The 20,662-nt window shown below is 34.2% G+C and overlaps 1 protein-coding gene and 2 pseudogenes across 2 annotated transcripts; 2 read left to right on the forward strand and 1 right to left on the reverse strand.

Moving 5' to 3' along the window:
* Positions 1-314: 314 nt before the first annotated feature.
* LOC143574433 (protein KINESIN LIGHT CHAIN-RELATED 2-like) lies at positions 315-2,474 on the forward strand (annotated as a pseudogene).
* A 3,914-nt stretch (positions 2,475-6,388) lies between these two features.
* On the forward strand, positions 6,389-9,406 carry LOC143574434 (uncharacterized). The gene is made up of 14 exons (XM_077059053.1): positions 6,389-6,557; positions 6,664-6,808; positions 7,476-7,543; positions 7,632-7,685; positions 7,760-7,843; positions 7,919-8,004; positions 8,081-8,161; positions 8,259-8,389; positions 8,470-8,511; positions 8,586-8,662; positions 8,752-8,839; positions 8,915-8,996; positions 9,078-9,150; positions 9,238-9,406. Exons 1-14 carry the CDS (start codon positions 6,457-6,459, stop codon positions 9,404-9,406), a joined length of 1,281 nt encoding a protein of 426 aa, XP_076915168.1. The 5' UTR covers positions 6,389-6,456.
* Positions 9,407-9,996: 590 nt separating this feature from the next.
* On the reverse strand, positions 9,997-13,662 carry LOC143574417 (phosphoglucan phosphatase LSF1, chloroplastic-like; annotated as a pseudogene). The gene is made up of 10 exons (XR_013142586.1): positions 13,310-13,662; positions 12,550-12,656; positions 11,952-12,408; positions 11,785-11,856; positions 11,583-11,704; positions 11,282-11,497; positions 11,084-11,189; positions 10,880-10,989; positions 10,641-10,785; positions 9,997-10,561 (listed from the first exon to the last, which is right to left on the reverse strand). The product of XR_013142586.1 is annotated as a phosphoglucan phosphatase LSF1, chloroplastic-like (transcript).
* Between the last annotated feature and the right edge of the window lie 7,000 nt (positions 13,663-20,662).

Below are 20,662 nucleotides of genomic sequence, written 5' to 3' on the forward strand. Positions count from 1 at the left end.
TTACGTTATTTCGTTTCTGATCATGTGTAGTTTTGATTGTTGATATTGATGGATCATTTGTTTCTTAATATGTTTTTGGTTGTTGTAATTCAATTTCTCGATATTCTTCGATGCATGGTTAATGTGATTTAACATTTAACGATATATGTACCAAACGACATTTGACCCAATGGTATCTCGTGACATAATAGGTATTAGGAGTATAATATTAGTTGTTAAAAACAACGCTTTAACGATATCTAAGAAGGTGTAATTTGATTAACGGAAGCCTTTCAATTTGTCATTTGTAGAAACAATAATTTTCTGGAATAAAAATGTCGAAATCTAAGGTACAATCAAGCTCACACGGCAACCTATCCTTGCCTCGTAAAAACCTCTTCATCACACCACCGCCAAGGGGTTAGTTAAGCACACAAGAACTCGACAATGACATAATCGATTTAGATCAAGCCAGACCGCTAGCTGCAGACACGTATGAGCAGTTGTATCGTGATGCCTTTGATTTGGAAAGTGTAGACGGATCAAGCACGTCGATACAGGATATAAAAATAGAGACTGAGTTACGCGCGCTTGCATTAGGAGACCCTGCAAAAGGCGATAATAAAACCACGAAAAGGAATGTTATCAAGATTGACACCATGGAAGCACCGTCTTGTAGTACTCCGAAAACCAGTACTCCAAAAGCCGCTACTCCGAAGAAATTGAACCATACTTTAAGTATCAAAAGTATAAGTTCTCCAAGATCACCCCAAGTCCCGAAACCAAGAACGAAAAGCAAATCATTCCAAGACAATAATATACCTCTTGGGAGCCCGAGAATATCAAGTCCTAGAGTAAGTGAAAAGAGTCCGTTACAAGGATCCAACGGGAAGGAAGATCCGGCTTACTTAGGGCCTTACTTGTTAAAGCAGACTCAGGAACTGATATCATCAGGGGAAACCCCGAAGAAGTGTCTTGAATTGGGGATAAGGGCGATGAAAGCGTTTGAAACGGGTCGGTTTCAGAAGCCGAATTTGGAGTATGTTATGTGTTTGCATATTGTAGCAGCGTTGTATTGTAGTTTAGGCCAGTATGGTGAAGCGATTCCTGTTTTAGAACGTTCTGTTGAGATACCGAGTATGGGTGAAGGGCATAAAAACTTGTTAGCTAAATTTGCAGGGTGTATGCAGTTAGGCGATACGCACGCGATGCTTGGATATATTGAGAATTCGATATTATGTTATACTGCGGGTTTGGGGATTCAAAGACAGGTTTTGGGTGTGACGGATCCTCGATTTGGGGAAACGTGTAGGTATGTAGCGGAAGCTCATATTCAAGCATTGGAGTTTGATGAAGCCAAGAAGTTATGTCAAATGGCTCTTGACATACACAAAGCAAACGGGTCGACCGCTTCTGTTGAAGAAGCAGCCGACCGAAGACTTATGGGGCTTGTGTGTGACGCCAAGGGGGAATACGAGGCTGCACTTGAACATTAAGTGTGAGCCAGCATTACCATGTCTGCAGCGGGTCAAGATTCTGATGTTGCAGCCATTGATGTATGCATAGGTGATGCTTATTTATCTCTGGCCCGTTATGACGAAGCGGTTTTCGCTTATCAAAAGGCGTTAAACGTGTTCAAGGCGACAAAAGGAGACAACCATCCATCGGTTGCTTCGGTTTTCGTTCGTTTGGCTGAGTTATACAACAAAATGGGGAAGTTTCGCGAGTCGAAATCTTATTGTGGTAACGCGCTGCGAATATATGAAAAGCCGATGCAAGGAAGCCCGAATGATGAAATAGGCAACGGGTTCATTGAAGTTGCTGCTATCTATGAATCCATGAATGAAATCAGCTCAGCAATAAACTTATTAAAAAAGGCGTTAAAGGTTTTCGGGAAAGTTCAAGGTCAACTGAGCACGATTGCAGGCGTTGAGGCTCAAATGGGAGTTTTGTATTACATGATGAGGAATTATTCGGACTCGTATGATTATTTTAAGGTTGCTGTTTCAAAACTGAGAGTAGTTGCAGAGAAGAAATCGGCTTTGTTTGGTAATGTTTTGAACCAGAAGGGACTAGCTTGTGTTCAGATAGATTTGTTAGACGAGGCTGCTGATCTTTTCGAAGAAGCAAAGGGTGTACTGGAGGTGGAATACGGGCCTCATCATCCGGATACACTTGGGGTTTACAGTAATCTTGCTGGGACATATGATGCAATGGGCAGGTAATTAATATTATGAATGGTTTAAAAATAGTTAATATGGTTTTGTACTTTTGTTGTTTGTGTTGTCATTATAATAAAGATGAATGTTTGGACTTGCAGGTGGGATGATGCAATAGAGATACTGGAATATGTTGTGGGGATGAGAGAGGAGAAGTTAGGAACTGCGAGTTCTGATGTGGACGATGAGAAGAGAAGACTGGCGCAGTTATTGAAAGACGCAGGCAGGGATCGAAGCAAGAAAGATTTGTCACTTGAGTTCTTGCTTGACGGTTGATTAATAAACTCGTCTCTCTCTCCCTCTCTCCCTATTTAGATAGCAATCCATATTTGCGTACATATGTATATATGTATGTATGTGTGTGTATATTAATCCAAATGTATGCCCGGGTCTGTAAGTACATCCTTCGGGTTGTTTATGCAAATATACAGTAAGAGGAGCCTCACTTTTTTCTTGCATTTTCAGAACTTGTTCACATGTGTGTGTTTATGATGTGTAAGCCTGAAAAAACAGACGGGCCGGATAACGGGTCAAAACAGGTAGCAGAAATTATATATCATGGGATGGAAGGGTGGATTCCTTAACAGATTCATGTTATGTCTGAAAAAGAAATTTGATTAAAATTTTGAAAGTAAGGCAGCAATCCAGCAATAGCAAAAGAATTGGCATATACAAATAGGTAAGTTGGCCATGGAGATTTGTAATGAGGTTATTAGCACTCTTAACTATGTTTTTAGTTCTTTTTTGAAGAGTTATAAGCAGTTTTAAAGTATAGAAATTGGTATGTGGACAAAGAATCTATCGAGTAGATGTGAATATGTGATTGTACACGGTTAAAAGAGGCGGTCCAATCATATTAGGGGCCCAAAGTAAAGGAAAATTTTCGGGCTTTTTTCATATTTCATTTGTATAAACCTACTAATTTGTTTGGGTCTGAGATGGACAATAATAAGCTTTTTATAGCTACCAAGTTCTTGTTATATATCCTGTAAAAAATTATAAAATTTTGAAATTTTAGTAAATATAAAATGAACGTGGCTCGTATATAATATGAATTCAAGGTGTATAAATATAACAACTTAAATGGAAAAATGAGAAGCAAAAGAGAAACAAATAAATTACCTTATGATGGGTAAGAAAGATATGTGAAAAAATAAGAAAGAAAGATAAACAAAAACCATATGAGAGAATCGAACTTACGTTGCAAAACTCCAAAGAGGGTGTAAGTTTGGAACAAACACTATCAACAACTAGGCCAATGCAAGTATTTGCTTTGTGGACTCAAAGCCTTTCTTTATCCAATAATACTGTTGGGTCGACTCTAATAATGAAAACTAATATTATTAATATGCACTTTAATTACAAAAAGAAAAAAGGAATTCCTATTCCCTAAAAAAAATATATCATATTATACAAGTTTTAACTTTTTAAAGTACTTGGATATATTGCTATTGGATTACATAAAGGACTTGGTGGATGCAGGATTACTTTTTAAAAGTTTGATGACAATTTATAAACTTATAAAAGAAATCACATACTATAGTAAAATGCGTGGATTTTGTGAGTCTTCGGCTATTGGCTGTGTAATGGTTATTTGAAAAGGGTTTGACCACACTGTCATGTAGACTTGTAGAGAGTCACTTTCATCACATGCAACTCACTTGGATATGTGTAAACATCACTTGACAAAAGAGTTTGACCACGCTTATTGTGTAATTATTATTTGTAATTTTTTTTATCTTAACTTACTTTAATTATATTTTCGTTTCAATGATAATTAATAAAATTTGTGAGTTAATAAAAAACACTAATTAAGACAAATTTATAAAGTCAAATAAAAAAGTAATTAAACGCATAGAATTTGTACAAGAAGAAACGGTTTTGTTAAGTACGGTTTTGAAATGTATGGCTGTTTGTTTGATAGCCTCTTAACACTCATTAAGAGGCTACCAAACAATCCCTTCTCCGGTATCTTTGAAACCGAGCCTTGTAAACTAGACAACAGCCACGCGGGTTCAACTCTCTGGTCTAGTCTGGTAATAAACAAACTAATCTATACTCCCTAATAAAAGAATACTACCATGTGTCACTTGTCACTCTCTCAACCATACACACATTTTTAAACTCATTTTGTTATTTGGATCCCATGTGGGTTATTAACCAACCCAAAATAGTCTTATTCTTATGTATATATAAAGCAAGTGTGTTAATGTTTATTTATTTCTTTTTTTTCTTTTTTATATTTTAACGTCATGTTTATCCTTAAGTAATAAAATGAAGCAATTTAACTATAGAAAAAGAATATGCAAAATAGGATTGAAGTGGTCGGAACATTGCTTTATTATTATTTTTTTAGTATTTTCAAGTATATAAAATAAAAGTCAATTAAAATATTTTCTTCTTTAAAAATTCTTATTATATACATTGACTACAATATCATAAATTTGTTTATCGACATACTAACCATTTAAATTTATTCTTTTGGTTTGTTTTGGAATGATAGAATCATGTTCTTCTTTTGTTGTAGTCAATGTATATAATGAAAATTTTTAAAGAAGAAAATATTTCAATTGACTTTTATTTTATATACTTGAAAATACTAAAAAAAATAATAATAAAGCAATGTTTCGACCACTTCAATCTCATTTTGCATGTTCTTTTTCTATAGCTAAATTGCTTCATTTTATTACTTAAGGATAAACATGACGTTAAAATATAAAAAGAAAAAAATAAATAAACATTAACACACTTGATTTATATATACATAAGAATAAGGCTATTTTGGATTGGTTAATGACCCACATGGGATCCAAATAACAAAATGGGTTTAAAAATGTGAGGATGGTTGAGAGAGTGACAAGTGACACATAGTAATATTCTTTTATTAGAGAGTATAGATAAGAATAAGGCTATATTGGATTGGTTAATGACCCACATGAGATCCAAATAACAAAATGGGTTTAAAAATGTGAGGATGGTTGAGTGACAAGTGACACATAGTAATATTCTTTTATTAGAGAGTATAGATAAGAATAAGGCTATATTGGATTGGTTAATGACCCACATGAGATCCAAATAACAAAATGGGTTTAAAAATGTGAGGATGGTTGAGAGAGTGACAAGTGAGACATAGTAGCATTATTTTATTAGAGAGTCTAGATTTGTTTATCGACATACTAACCATTTAAATTTATTCTTTTGGTTTGTTTTGGAAGGCTGGAATCATGTTCTTCTTTTCTTAGCTATCATATACATATAACTAGCTTTTATTCCCTGTAATACGGGATTGTTTTATATTATTCATTTATAATATTAATATATTTTACTGAATTTTAATTTTATTTATTGTAAGAAAGTTATTTAAATACTTAGGATTTAATGATGAAAGGGTTTCACAAATAAATGAGATGTTATAACTCGGTTTAAAAAAGCTATATGGATTTGGTGGAACCCATGACCCCTTTTTTTACTATAAAATTGTTTCTTAATTATAAATAGTATATTTAAAAAAACCGGATACTAATTTTTAGTATATCCCTCTTTTATAGAATTTTCATATAAAATATTTGATGAGATTAATTTTTAATATAATGGGATGTTATAACCCGTTTAAAGGCTATCTGAGTTTGTTGAGACCCATACCCGTGAATTCAATTTAAATGCATGATGAACCTTCAATTACAAATAAAGTAATTTGGTGGTTTGAGAGAATTTAAGAAGTTTTCGTTTTTATATATATTTAAGATTAATATTTAATACATAATCTTATTTTATTATAATTTATATATGGTTGGCTTGTACTTGAAAGAACCTGTGTTTTCACACGAACATCTATATCGCTTTGTCAAGATTTAGAGGCATGCATTGACTAATTTTGATTATTGATAAATTAGGTATAATGACCAACACAACCACAAACATATTGTACAAGTAATTTTTTCTTATTAGTATATACTTGCGTAATGTTTCTTTAGCAATTCCTATAATTTTAATATAAATTGTACTTTTATTAACAGTATATGATAATTGTATTATCGATTGTATTTTGATTAATGTTCAAATTTTAAAATATCCATCAATTCCCCGTGTAGTACAAGGTGCTCAAACTAGTTATTAATAAATTTAAGGGCACCACATTTAACAACTAACTTCAGCTTCCCAAATATCATTCATTTATTAATCATTCCTATTCCTACAAACAAACAAACCCTAGTTAATAATACTGTGCAGAAAGAAAAGACATTGAACCAATATCAATATGGGTAACTGCTTATGGTCATGGATGAAGCAAACTCCTCCACCGCCAATGATGTTGGTCCCACCGCTCTTCGACTATCCTCCACTTGCTGCTCGCACCAGGTACTACTTACTATCCACAATACACTCATTATTTCCATATTCACAACCTTTTATTCTATTATTATTATTATTAGGTTGTAAATTGTAACCATGTGATATGCTGCAGGATGTTAGAGTCACCATATAACCTTTTGTTTGGGAAGCTTGCTTTAAGATGTCTCTTTCATGATTATTTTGAAGTTGCTAATCATTTTAGTACTAAGCTTATGCTTAAGCCCACTGATGATCCTCATGTTGATCTTATTGCTACTGTATCCCCCTCAATACCATTCCACTGACTCTATTTATTATGCATTTTGTTAGTACCATCCCTAGCTGCAAACTTTTACTTGTTTATTTACTGCATATTTTACATGTGTTTTTGAATCCATAGGTTATACTTCTATGCATTCAGTTTTTATACACTCTTTAATAAAGACACATTATGGAAAGCTTTTATTTTCATTCTTTTTTTCAAAAATAAAATGTTTTATATTAGTTAATAAGTAGTGTTTACATCGAAACAGAAGGCAAACGGGCACCAAGCTGTGCCGTTACCCCTTTTTGAATTACATCATGTAAAACTTTATTTTGACCAAGAGTTTGCCCCTGATGCATATTCTTATCGCCTCACTTGTATTTTTAAATCGAGTCTGCCTTCAAATGTGTAAAGTTTGCATTTTAAACCTTTAATCTTCATAAAAAAAGTTATATTCCTTATAATTTCCTTATGAAAAGAAATAAAGTGACTAATCTACATGAGACTTCCTTATGACAGAGTTATTTTTTTAGATCTATTGTTACGATTGGAGTCAAATTTGAATTATATGAAAAATGACAATGAAGAGTTTTCTTAGCTTCAATATTCAGGTTTCATTTTGCAGTCAAGTTAAATTCTATAGAAAATGATAGCAAAGAATTTCCTTAGCTCCCATTCAGGTTTCAGGTCCACTTGATCCAAATACCAAAGAGACAATAGTTGGCAATGCATTATTTCGCTTGCAAAGGTATTCGAAGAGTTAGTATTCTCATCCTGTTTCTCTGTTTGCATATCTTGACATTATGTATGAATTATAAATCTTATGATTTTCACAGTGATGTTGATGATCCTCACACGTTTGCGGACCTATTTGTATCCAGTTCTGATCCGTAAGTAGCAATTTTTATCATTTTTCTCTAAAAAGGTTGCTTTTTTTTTCTAACATTTATGATTCGATTTTCAGGGTTTTACTCATGAGAGCATGTGCATACTATCCAAAATATGGGCTCGGAGCATTTGGTATATTACCTGTGCTGCAAAAGAAGAGGTTTGTTCATCTTTGTTACAAAAATTAAACATGTTATCTTATTCAACTTTATTAATCTTGATAATTATTGTGCAGAGTAACTTCAGAAGATTATGGGTTGATTGGTTTGAGATATGGGTCATCAAATTTATCACTTGGAGCTACGCTTATGCCATATTCATGTACATAGGTTCTGTCAGTTTTCATTTGCAGAATTTTTGGGCCATTTTTTTATAATTGTGTTTTTTTTTATTGGAGTGAGAGATGAACTTCCTAAATCTGCATGGTTGGTGAGCAAGTTAGGAAGGTTAACTGTTGGTGTGCAGTTCGACCCCAAATGTAAGTTCGTTCTTTAAAGAACAAAAGTGTGTTACTTTTTGCATACTCGTTTAATGATAAATTTGAAACTTGACACATTCCCGTTGTTGGTTGAAAGATGAAAAGAAGGAAGATGCAAGGTATACAAATTTAAAAAATTGGAATTACGCCATTGGCTATGGGCTTGGAACCGGCAGCCCACTGAGCCCGTCATTCAATTTTGGTCTTGAACTTGCACAGAATTCACAGGTTTGCCACTGGCTAATGTTTCTTACCTTATCATTGTTTCATTTTGTGCTTTTACTAATTTAATAATATTCATTCTGCAGTTCATAGCCTCATTTTATCAACATGTGGTGGTCCAAAGAAGGGTAATCTGTGTGTGTACATGTGGCTTCTGTCTGCAAGTTGAAGCTGATACAAGCTATTTATTGCAATTGTGTAGGTGAAGAATCCTCTTGAAGATAATGAAGTTGTTGGAATCACAAATTATATAGACTTTGGGTTTGAGTTGCAAACAAGGTAAACTTTAGGGCGTACAATGTGAAAAACTATCTACTAATGGTTTATAAGAGATTATGAGGGATCTAAGTCATCAAATATTTTGGCAGGATTAATGATGAAAAGACGTCAAACACTCAAGATTCAACCTTTAATGTTGCTGCATCTTGGCAAGCCAACAAGAATATCATGGTCAAGGTAGTCATTGACCATTTTCCATTGTTTAGCTATCTACACATGCGCCATAGAATTACTAACTGTTGTCTTATTTAGGCAAAAGCAGGGCCTCTGGGTTCGTCATTTTGTTTAGCTTTCAAGTCATGGTGGAAACCTTCTTTCACTTTTAGCATGTCAGGTAACCAAGAAATATGGTAACCAACATCAAAGTTGCTAATAATAATGTGGATATGATATGGATTTATTTTGATTTTGGCAGCTATAAGAGATCGAATGGTTGGAAAAACATCATATGGATTTAGTCTTTGTGTTGACAACGTTAGAGAAGCAAGGTTTGTGTTCATTGCGTATTCACATGCTTACGAATCGGTTGATTGGGCTAGTTTGTTTTAAGTATTAACAATAAGCTATAATTGCAGTTATCAAAGGGCAGATCCAAATTTTGTAATGCTGACACCGAACAAGGAGCATCTAGCGGAGGGGATTCACTGGAAGAGTGGGTCCAGGACATTGCTACAATCCAATGTGGATTTGGGAAACTTTGATGCAGTTCCCAAGGAACTAAGACCCTTGGGTACAATATTATGATCATGTTAGTTTTCTTCTTACTTTTAGGGATGACCCTTGGGTACAATATTATGATCATGTTAGTTTTCTTCTTACTTTTAGGGATGACCCTTGGGTACAATATTATGATCATGTTAGTTTTTTCTTCTTACTTTTAGGGATCTTTTTGGTTTTTATTTACTCCCGCGTTGCACACGTTTTAAAGAAATAGTTGAACTCCTTTTTGGAGAGAAAGAAATGTATGTCAAGTATGTTTAAAATTAATATGTATTTTAGTTTACTTATTAGTTACACATCTAAGATGTGAATTTTTGTGAAGAAAGATGTTCCAAGTCATGTATTTGTTACTAGTGTTATTTGCTGAAATCTAGTTATCAATAAGTTTTGTACTGTATAAAGAAATGAAAGTCTTTATTATTGGGGACTCGCCGTTTAGAATCAGTAGCACCATGTCCATTCATGTTATCGTCCCAAATTATAGGTTAATGTTGACTTTCTAAACTCGCGGAAACTTATGACATTTATTCCAACAAAAGTGTGATGGATGGACAATTTGCTAACCCCAAAAGGAACTTGAATAAATAAGAATGAAAGATAGTCCCAAAAGGACAATTTACACAACTAATAGACTTGAATCAAATTGCAGCCAGCACTATGAACTACAACAAAGGCAGACCCAAGCAAACTTGGTCTAGCAATAATAATACATTTATGTATGTCTGTTTACATGTATGACAAGTATATATGTACGTATTTATGTTATATTTCCGTTAGCAAAATAAACAACAAAGAGAAAATACCAGTTAACCAGTGGGAATGTCTGCAATCAATCTGAATCAGTCGACAGGCCACATTGCCAAAGATGCCATCATCATTAAGATTCTTGAGCTTGAATAAAACACCAACCTCAGTTGATTTGCAGTAGTATTCTTCATCAATGGCACACTGAGTTAATAATGATCCGTATATAGTGAGTCGGTGACTCAACAAGCAAATTCAGTTGACTTTGGCAAATGGTTGTTTTCAAAGAAATTGTATGGTATGGTAGATGTGAAACTATTTAGGAGCCAGTCTTATGGGACAGACAGAGAATGCAACACATCGAGCTGCTTTTGCTAACATGAACCTCTCGTTTTCTGTCAACGGTCTCTCAATCACTTTCACAATATTTGCATCCTAAAACAAATATGATATGCATGAGAACATCTATACACGGTTCCCTCTTTTTTGAATATTCTGAAATACAAATACATACCTTTTTTGGTGGTTGAATAGAAGGCCGAACATTTGCAGTTGCACCAACCTCAAGAATATTGTTAAGGTTTCCCCTGTCATCCCTTTCAGTTGGTGAAGATGTTGAATGCCTCCAATCGCCGTTAACTATGAACTTGTAGTAATACCTGTTATATGAAGTATGAGCAAAATGTTGGTGGATATAAGACTGCTAAAATACCGACATTGAATGTTTAATGACTTGAAATGCAAGTAACTTACTTCCCTTGTGCAAGGCGAACCTCAGCTTCATATCTTGGGCCGCCTTTGTGGGTTGCTTTAATTGGTTCTTTCCAATTACTAAAATCTCCAATTAATTCTACATTCTCTCCCTGTAATGTAGCACGTATTAGCAAAAAGAATATTATCATAACTGTTAAATAATCGTTAAATATGTAGAACAAAAAATGAAAAGTCATTAATAACCTCGTGCCCATTCCATACAAACGTCACAGAATGAGTTGCAGGTCCATCATGTTTTCCGTTTTCCACCATTGCTATGAGATCCCATGTTGCCCAAGCAATTGCTGGTCTGTATTAAACATTCAATAAGTAGGATTATACATAATTCAGCATAGTTTACAACTAATGATCATATCGTTTGCAAGATTATGAATCAAGAACCTGTCAGGACGACATGTGTGCAATCCAGATACATAGTTGTAGGCTGCGTGAAGTGAAGTATCTGTCATCCAATGGAGGTATGCAACCACACAGGAGGGAGACCGGTCAAGACCTGTGGTGCAAGTAACATAAACACAATGGTTCTTTTTCAGCAACCGTAAAAGAAAACCAACACAAAATGGAAGCTTGCTCCTCAAGTCAAATGAGTCTCTTTCCCTGCAAAAGGAAATTATTTGTGGATGCAGTTAGCATACAGATAACGAGTGCAACATAAATGGCATCAAAGAAAACTTTTAACTACCTTATTGGATAGTTGATCATAAGAATATTATTCTGTTGGCATGACTCGTTGATCGCCTTTGAATCAATTTCCCAATTTTCTGCTTCATTTCCACCTTGGAAATTTAGTACAGCAGTGACTCCCTGGTGCAGATATCCACCATATTTGTCATGATAAAAAGAATAAAATAATATAGTAATTTAACAAGTTTGGTAGTGCTTACTGCAACATTAGCCAAAGTTTCTATATCTTCTTCAGTTTGTATGCATGACCCTACGTACATTTGATCTGTAATCTGCAAGATTAAAAATTCATATCAATTAGCGTTACACATCATACCAAACTGTTTAAATTGATATGTACTGCAAATAAATAATCTGGACATCTCACCTTGCTATAACGCATACCAAGAGAATGATCATAATAAAGTTCTCCTTTCGAACGATCGAGTGCTTTAATATACTCCTCAAGCGGGAAGCTTCCATGTGACCAATCATCACCAGATTCTTGATCAGAGAAAATGGTGACAAGTTGAGTAAACGGTTCATCAGGAATGTTCTTTTGTATCCTGCCACGAGGTTGTCCGTTTTGGTTGATCAAAAGATTCCAACCTTTCGGGGTTGAAAATCTCGGGGTGAACACTATAAACCCTGGATTCCCATTGCCCTCAGAAGACGCTTGCAAACTTGATGTCAGTATTGATTTGTTCAAAGTGGCAATAGGAACCCGACCACGGTTAAACTGGACATCAAGATCACTTTTGTGATGCAGATGTTGAATCGGAAAAGGCGAAAAAGGTCTTTAGAGAACAAGACTACAAAGTCCCGATTTCCCTAACATCATCTTCCTGCAAGAACCAAAACTGTAATCAAAATCACATCTGAATAGATCATATTACAAAGATTAGTTTCATATGGTTGCATCGTGGTATGCAAATGTAATGATCTAGCATGTGATCTTAAGTTAAATATAAGGTGTATGCAAGTACTCTGCATCACTGAAGTCTTTAATCTCAATAAGACTACCGCCAGAAGATGCGCTTGCCTTCTTTAGCGTGTCACCCACCATTATTATTCTGGATTTCTCAGCATTTCCCTACAAAAAAAATAGCCACAAAATTATACAAACTCAAAATATGCAGTAATAAATGCCATTGTTGCAGATAGGGGCGTGCATGAAACCAAAAAAACAACCCGAAACTAAAACAAAAACCGACGGTTTGGTTTTATGTTTTCATAAAAACCAAACTTTCTGTTCATTTTCGGTTTTTCGTGTAACTAAAACCGAACAAAGACCGAACCCAACTTATAGTTTTTTAACTTTAAGTAATTTATAACAATTTAATATATAGTTTAACTCGAATAGTTTAGCCAAAATACGTAATAACTAATAATCAATTAACTAACCCAATCTTATATAAAAAGTATTGTTTACATCGAAATAGAAGGTAAACGGGCAACAAGTTGCGCTGACACCACTTTTTGAAATTGCAAAACCAAATTGATAGATCTTGGTGTCATAATATTACTATGCATGACCTTTTGGGCTCGGCAAAGTAGCTCCACAGCTTCAGGTATAGGAAACCAGAAATGTCAAACGCGAAAGATATAAATGCATGTTGGAATTCATTATATAAGCATTTAGGCCCAAATTTTTAAAAGACAAAACAATAACCGAAAGCGAACCGGAATGGAAACACTGAAACCGGACGGTTTTAGCTTAAAACCGAGTAACCGACGGATACGTACCCCTTTCTTCATGGAATGAACCAAGATCTTGCCATCTAAAGACAAAGCAAACCGAATCCCGAACGGTTTCTCTAAGGTAACCATATACTCATTCAAATTCATCTTAAACCTAGGGTTCGTTGAAGCAGACATCGCTAAAACCCTAATTCGTCTAATTCTCCCCAAATTTCCATCAACCGAGCTCTCATTGGTCACACAAAGCTCGTTTCCCCAAAATGAAGACCACATTGGAGTGTTAATAATTGATCTCTGGCTCGATAATAAGCTTCTGGAACATGATGATTTGTAGAAAACAGCGTAATTGGAAGCTTGAAGCAGAGACATTGGAGAGTGTGAAGGCAATTGGCAAGCTAGGGTTTCATAAGAGATTAAATGCGAATGTGTAGATGGATAGATACAGATGATTGGATGATATTATTATTGAGATTGGAGCAGAGTGTAAGCTGGATAATTCGGGAGAGAAAGACAAGCCACATAGTCGGTCAACGTTTGACTTTTCTATGTGTTGCCACACGATAAAGAAAATTTTTCTAGTTTCGTCACTTGTGGATTATTATTATTATTATTATTTAGGTTCACTACATAAGCTGAATTTTGAGCTATGGCACCTAGATGGACGATGGTTATCTATTTTTTATTAGGGCAAATTACTAAAATAAATATCTTTAACCAAAATTTTTCAGAAATAAACACGTATAATTTAACCTACCTATTCTCAATCATTATAATTAGAATCAACTAATAAGCGCCATGTCCGGGAAGCCACCTAAGGCTAGTTTTTTGGACACGGAAAATTGTAAAAAGTATATGGGACCCACTTTCAATCAATCCAAATACGACACGTGTCAAACACGGCTAAACTTAGCATACAACTTTATTTTTTAGCCGACATGCTTGAATCTTAGCCGACAACGGGGATCCGTGTTTTTTCACTTAGCCGGCTCCAACTCGACTTGCAGACTAAAAAAGTTACTTAGCCGTCTTCTTTTCTTTCTTTTAGCCGCCAAATACCTAGCTGGTTTTCATTTTATTCTCCCTTAACCGTCTTCATTTCCTTTTTTTAATTGTATCCCACAAAATTAAAGACTTTTACTTACCCACTTAAATACTTAGCAGACTTTCCATTTTTTTAGCCGGATCCCGTTGTCGGCTAAGATTCAGGCATGTCGGCTAAGAAACTAAAGTTGTAGGCTAAGTTTAGCCGTGTTTGACACGTGTCACATTTGGATTGGTTGAAAGTAGGTCCCGTATACTTTTTACAATTTCTAGTGTCTAGAAAATGTCGGCTAAGGCTTAGCCGCCTTAGCCGGCTTCCCTGATGTGGCGCTTGTTAATTGGTTCAAATAGCAATTATTGAGGAGATGTAGGCTAAACTAGACATGTTTATTTTTAAAAAATTTTAGTAAAAAATGTATATTTTAATAATTTCCCCTTTTTATTAGAACTTGGATTCAGCAATGCCATCAAACACGCAATTTATTGTGACAACCTTGGAGCTACACATTATGTAGTTAATTATGTGTTCCATTCAAGAAAGAACCGTCTAAGCTTTAGATTTCCATTTCGAATGTGAGATGGTACAAGTCGGTTTACTTCGAGGTACTCATATTAATAGTGATGATCAACGTGTGGATGTTCTAACGACGCCATTACTTAACACCGTGTTTCAATAGAATCTTTCCGAGATTGTACTTATTCACTGGCCGGTCCATCTTACGGGGCATATTAAGGATAAATAAGGTATCGTTTAAAATTCAAATTGTTTGATTTAGTCCTTTATTTGTCGTATTTTGTTTCCTATATTGTACCATAAGGTTGTATTTTTTTTTCCGATGTATCATGTGTAATCCCTAATTAGTACTACTGAAGCATGTTTTCATATCTTCTCTTGGTATTTGATTAGACTTTACATTTTTAAATGATGTGTGTTCAAATCTCATGGGTTTCAAAAAGGGTGTAATGTTACAATACCGATATTGCATATCTTAAACTTGTTAAAAATAACAAACATTAGTGTTTAATCCCATAAATGTTATAAAGCTAAAACTGAATATTCTAAACTTTTTATTTCTCAAAGTTAGACTCAAAATGTGTAATAACTCGGTTACCGTCGCACCATAATATTGTTCGTTTTGGTCGGGACATACCATCATCGCCTCATGGATTTGCTTTTGGTTGCCTACGTGGAGACTTCACAGGAGGTCACATATCATGAAACTACTCACACATAAGCACGCTTAACTGTGAAATTCTTCTCTCATTCATCACCATTAAACGCCCAAAACGTGTTATGACGGGGAAGGTAACCATCTTCTTATAAAGAAAGCTTCGTTCCTCTCCCCCCCCCCCCCCACCCCTCTCGCCTTTTAGTCCTTCAAAGCGTTAATGAAGAAATAGGAAGGCCTTTTCCAGCCTTTTAATCCTTGAAGTTGAAAGCAAATTCTTTCGTTCTCGTAAATGTGCCATCGATAGTCATTTTTATATACCCGTTCCTTTCTTTTTTTGGTGGGGAAAACTAACCTCGTAGTCCATGTGAATTATTTGACTTCTCTAATTTCTTGCGCTTTCCTACTTTACCTATTTTAGCAACTCTAATATAATGCTTTCTAGGTAAGGATTGACTTATAATTTTCACTTTATTTACCTTGTGCTTTATGTTAGTGTGTTTCATCTGATTTATTGAATGAGACTAAGAAAAATAAGATCATATGCACCATAGGAGCATGCCCCTCGTGACCCCAACCCAAACCGTGCTTAGGACTTTATACTCCAAACCCAACCCAACCCAACCCAACTTGATGTTGTATATAATTGCGTACCTGGAGGATGAATTCGATCAATAATGCAAACCTGTAATCTTGATTTCAATCTTAGTTTCTTGAACAATTGCCTGGATTAATCTCTGAATCGTGAATCACTTTCAGATAAACCTATTTGCGGGTTACACGCAATGATTTATCGGATAAGACAGAGATTTTCTGCACATGGAATTGAATTTTGATGAATCTGTGATTGTGATAAAGAACAAGAGAAAGTAACCGTCTTCTCTGTTCTTTGAATATTCGATTGAGATTTTTCCCATCAGGAAAAATATCGATCAATTTATTTGATTAATTATCAGATGAGCCAAAATATTAATTGAGCCCACTTCACATACCACTTAAGCCCAAGTGAATTAATAACAAACTCATTGTTATAGTAAAGCCCAAATAACCTTTAGAATAAAATCGAGTCCGCACTCCCGCATCACCTAACTCGTTTAATCTCTAACGTTATTTCCTCGATCGACAAGTTAATCCAATAACACTAAAATAACCAACACTTGCTTTGCCCGTGCGTCCTTCCTTTCTACTCCTCGATGAGCGAGAAGAACAAAGAGATACTATCTATACAAAAAAAAAGGAAAAGGAAAAACGAAAAAAAACTGAATGCTTTTATACCATCAAAGATTTCCACAATTTGATCATAGACTAAGACTAGGCTTGATATAGAAGCAAGAGACTTGGTAGCAACAACCTGAAATATAATTTAATCCTGGAAAATGGCATCATTCATATGCTTCGAAAACGGAACAAAAATGATTTTTTACATTATTTATATTTTACACAAAATTTATATTTTTTGTTAAAAAAGAAATTGGGAACCTGGACTTGTTTTCATAGCGTAAACTGTAATACGTTTTATCTAACACAGTTTTGTAGTTATCTACGTAGGAAATTTATAATAATTAGCATTTAATTTTATTTTTATTGTATGGACTTGTATACATAAAGACAACTTTGATGTCTCTTGGTAATTTTTAAGCTATTGATTCCGCAATATAATGTCGAAAATATGATTGGTTTTATATAATATTTGAACAACATCGTGGATTCGTGCCTTCGTGGGGTTTAAGGTATCAATTTAAGCCGAGAGATTTGGACATACATTGGATGTTGATATGTAACTCATTCACGTTGATTTATGTAAACACATGTACGGAATTGCTGTGCAAAAATAATATTAAAAAAACGACAACTCGGTAGCAAAGTTAGGCTTCTAATGAACACAATACGTTCAACTATTTGATGGGTTTTTTTAATTAATATTAAATTATAGGGATGAACAAAACATATACCAGTATCAATTCGGTACTATAACAGTTGTGGTACCAAGTTTTGAGCTTTGAATTGGTATGGTAACGGTGTTTCCCGAATTTTGCATGAAATACCGGTATCAAATATTTTCAAATTTCAGGATTGGTACTATTATCGTCTCAAGCTCACCCCTACTTTCAGATAAACCTATTTGCGGGTTACACGCAATGATTTATCGGATAAGACAGAGATTTTCTGCACATGTAATTGAATTTTGATGAATCTGTGATTGTGATGAAGAACAAGAGAAAGTAACCGTCTTCTCTGTTCTTTGAATATTCGATTGAGATTTTTCCCATCAGGAAAATATCGATCAATTTATTTGATCAATTATCAGATGAGCCAAAATATTAATTGAGCCCACTTCACATACCACTTAAGCCCAAGTGAATTAATAACAAACTCATTGTTAAAGTAAAGCCCAAATAACCTTTAGGATAAAATCGAGTCCGCACTCCCGCATCACCTAACTCGTTTAATCTCTAACGTTATTTCCTCGATCGACAAGTTAATCCAATAACACTAAAATAACCAACAATCCTCCCCTATTTTAGTGATATCCATGATAACTTAACCACCGTCACAAAAACGCAAACGTATGCGTAAATGAAAATGTCCTACGGATTGAATTTTCGTCTTAATAAATTACACGATCAAAATATTCGAATATCGGGGTGTCCTATGGATTGAACCTTTGCTATCCATTTGAATACTTCAAAGCAAAATACACATACGTTTATAAATCCAAATTCCACTCAACACAATATTTTACTAGCCTGTGTCATAATCCTTCAAATAATATATCAAAGCTCAAGTCCAAAGCTTCTTGAAGCAGCTAAACTTCATATTCTTATAGGTAGTTCATTATTCTCGCACCCGCACTGCAATTTATCAATGAACTATTAAGAGGCTATACTTCAACCTACTTTATCTCGCGGTCCGAACACAAACTTTGGGATGTTTATGATATTGTGTTCCAATATCTATATGACAAGCTTTCTGCATTGAATTCAATATCTAACGTTGTATTAGATGGGAATTGGGTGTCTTGACATATGATATTAATGTATAGACTTTAAACCCATCCCCATGACTGATATGTTCACGAGATCTCTTCCTAACCTTTTAGTTAGATCATCAGCCAAATTATACTCATATATTACAAACCACCTGATATCACACATTGCATTGTATAATATATAACCGTCTAGACTTTCCATTATACATTTGACATAGTCATCACTATCCCACCTGATAGATTTTTATGATATCGATTTGACCACAATAAAATTTCATAAATTCAGTTTCTTAGCCATTCAACAACTTTTATCGGATATTGCAAATGCTAGAAACTCGCATTCCATTGTCAAGTGATACAAATTCATTCCTTAATTACCTAAGAAATGAAACATTCTCCAAAAGAGAATACACATCCATTGTTTACTGCTTGCCAATGTTGAGCACTAGGATAACTAGTTTATCTGCTCAAATTACCCACAACATAAATTATGTAATTCTTTGTGCTAATCATAGCAAACATCTTAACTTTGAATACTCTAATTGTAAAATAGAATCACATTGATTAGACAAAACTTGATATTAGGATTTATAGGAGTTCTAACCGAAGAATAATCAAACCGATTGAATTTCTTCAATACTTTCTCAATGTAATGAAACCATGTCATGGTTCTACCATTGTTACTCCCTTTTATTGGTATACCTAGGATAACATCAACCTCCCCCAGATCCTTTATATCAAAACTAGAATATAATCATTTCTGTCTTATTAATCACTCAAACCTGAGTAAAATAACAAGGAACCAATTATTTCCTTCAAGATTCTATTTTTCTTTTCACTCTAAAATAATTCATATGGCCTAACCTGGCACGTCACAATATATACATATAGTCTACGCTGCATTGAAATGATCATAACATACAAACAAATTCAATAGAAAATGAGACATTAACATTTAATTTAAAACTCCGTTACACAAATATCCAAAACAAGTGTTTTCTAGGAATACATACAAGTCTCACCTTTGCATATCTCATCCTAAGTACAGATCCATCTTCAACTGGTTCAAGTTCTTCAAACCATTCTAGATCCTTGCATACTTGACTCGTATCACCCGAGTCTACGCACCATGCAAGCATGTCATCCTGTACATAAAAGGATTTAAAATAAACGATACATAATTCTTAACATAATTATATTTAGAAACCATTGAACTTCTTAAGTCCAATAACAAACCCGAAACCACGGTTTCGTTTATTTCGAAACCCAACGGGCTTTCCTGACTTGTATACTTTTAGTGGTTGATTATTACCCGGGTCGTGACCCGTCAACCCATGTGTGTACCATCAAGGCAAATATATTAATAATATTTTATTTCATTCAAGATACAAATAAACATTGTTTCTTTAAATCGAATCCAATTTTGTGTTTTGTAAAAATTAACATGTTCCAAATGAATCACTAAATCAACTAAAAAACTCATTGGTTTTGCCACAATTAAAGCAGAGTTTGTAAACGTACCTATTAGTAACCGAAGATTGACTCACTTTCGGATTTCATAATATTCGATTTTTTGCATACAAAGGTATCTTAACTTCTTAACCTGCATCTTCTTTAATTGTTTTCCTCGGTTCGTATTTGAACCAATAACCAATTTAATAATCAGAATCAAATAAACAATAAAACTAGTCACAAAACCTTTGAAATTAGAATTAACATATAAATCTAATTTTAACTATCATCATCCCAATATCATATAACTAATTTAATTCTCACTATATTATTCCCTATTCACAAAACATCTTTGAAAGAACACCCCACCAAAAACATATGTATATGTGTGATTTTGTTGACCCTTTCTGTTGTTATTTCCACACAAGAAAACCTAATGGTTTTCTCATTTTGATAATTATCAAAATGGGTAAATAAACTTATTCAAACTGTTTTGAATTTTAAGATATACATCAAGGGATCGGTGTCAATATAACAATTTTCAATAACAATAAAATACCATTTATTATTGATTCAAAATCACACCAAATAATATATATATTATAATCTATATTTTCAAGTAACTCAGTTGCATAGTCATTTCTATATATCTGCACATAACTGATATCACAAAACCGATATGACACAAAACTGATATGTATTCATAATGGCAGAAACAAGTGATTCCATTTAAAAAGGCATATAATT

The sequence above is a fragment of the Bidens hawaiensis genome, unplaced genomic scaffold, assembly GCF_021521415.1.
Source record: "Bidens hawaiensis isolate Kalapana, Puna unplaced genomic scaffold, B.hawaiensis_p1.1 tig00026908_1, whole genome shotgun sequence".
Lineage (NCBI taxonomy): Eukaryota > Viridiplantae > Streptophyta > Magnoliopsida > Asterales > Asteraceae > Bidens > Bidens hawaiensis.

Excerpts from the sequence above, each read along its gene's own strand:
- LOC143574434 (XM_077059053.1), top strand. The coding sequence starts at position 6,457 with ATGGGTAACTGCTTATGGTCATGGATGAAGCAAACTCCTCCACCGCCA. Across the intron at positions 8,005-8,080 it reads TACGCTTATGCCATATTCAT|TGAGAGATGAACTTCCTAAA; the intron begins GTACATAGGTTC and ends TTTTTATTGGAG. Across the intron at positions 8,663-8,751 it reads GGGTTTGAGTTGCAAACAAG|GATTAATGATGAAAAGACGT; the intron begins GTAAACTTTAGG and ends ATATTTTGGCAG.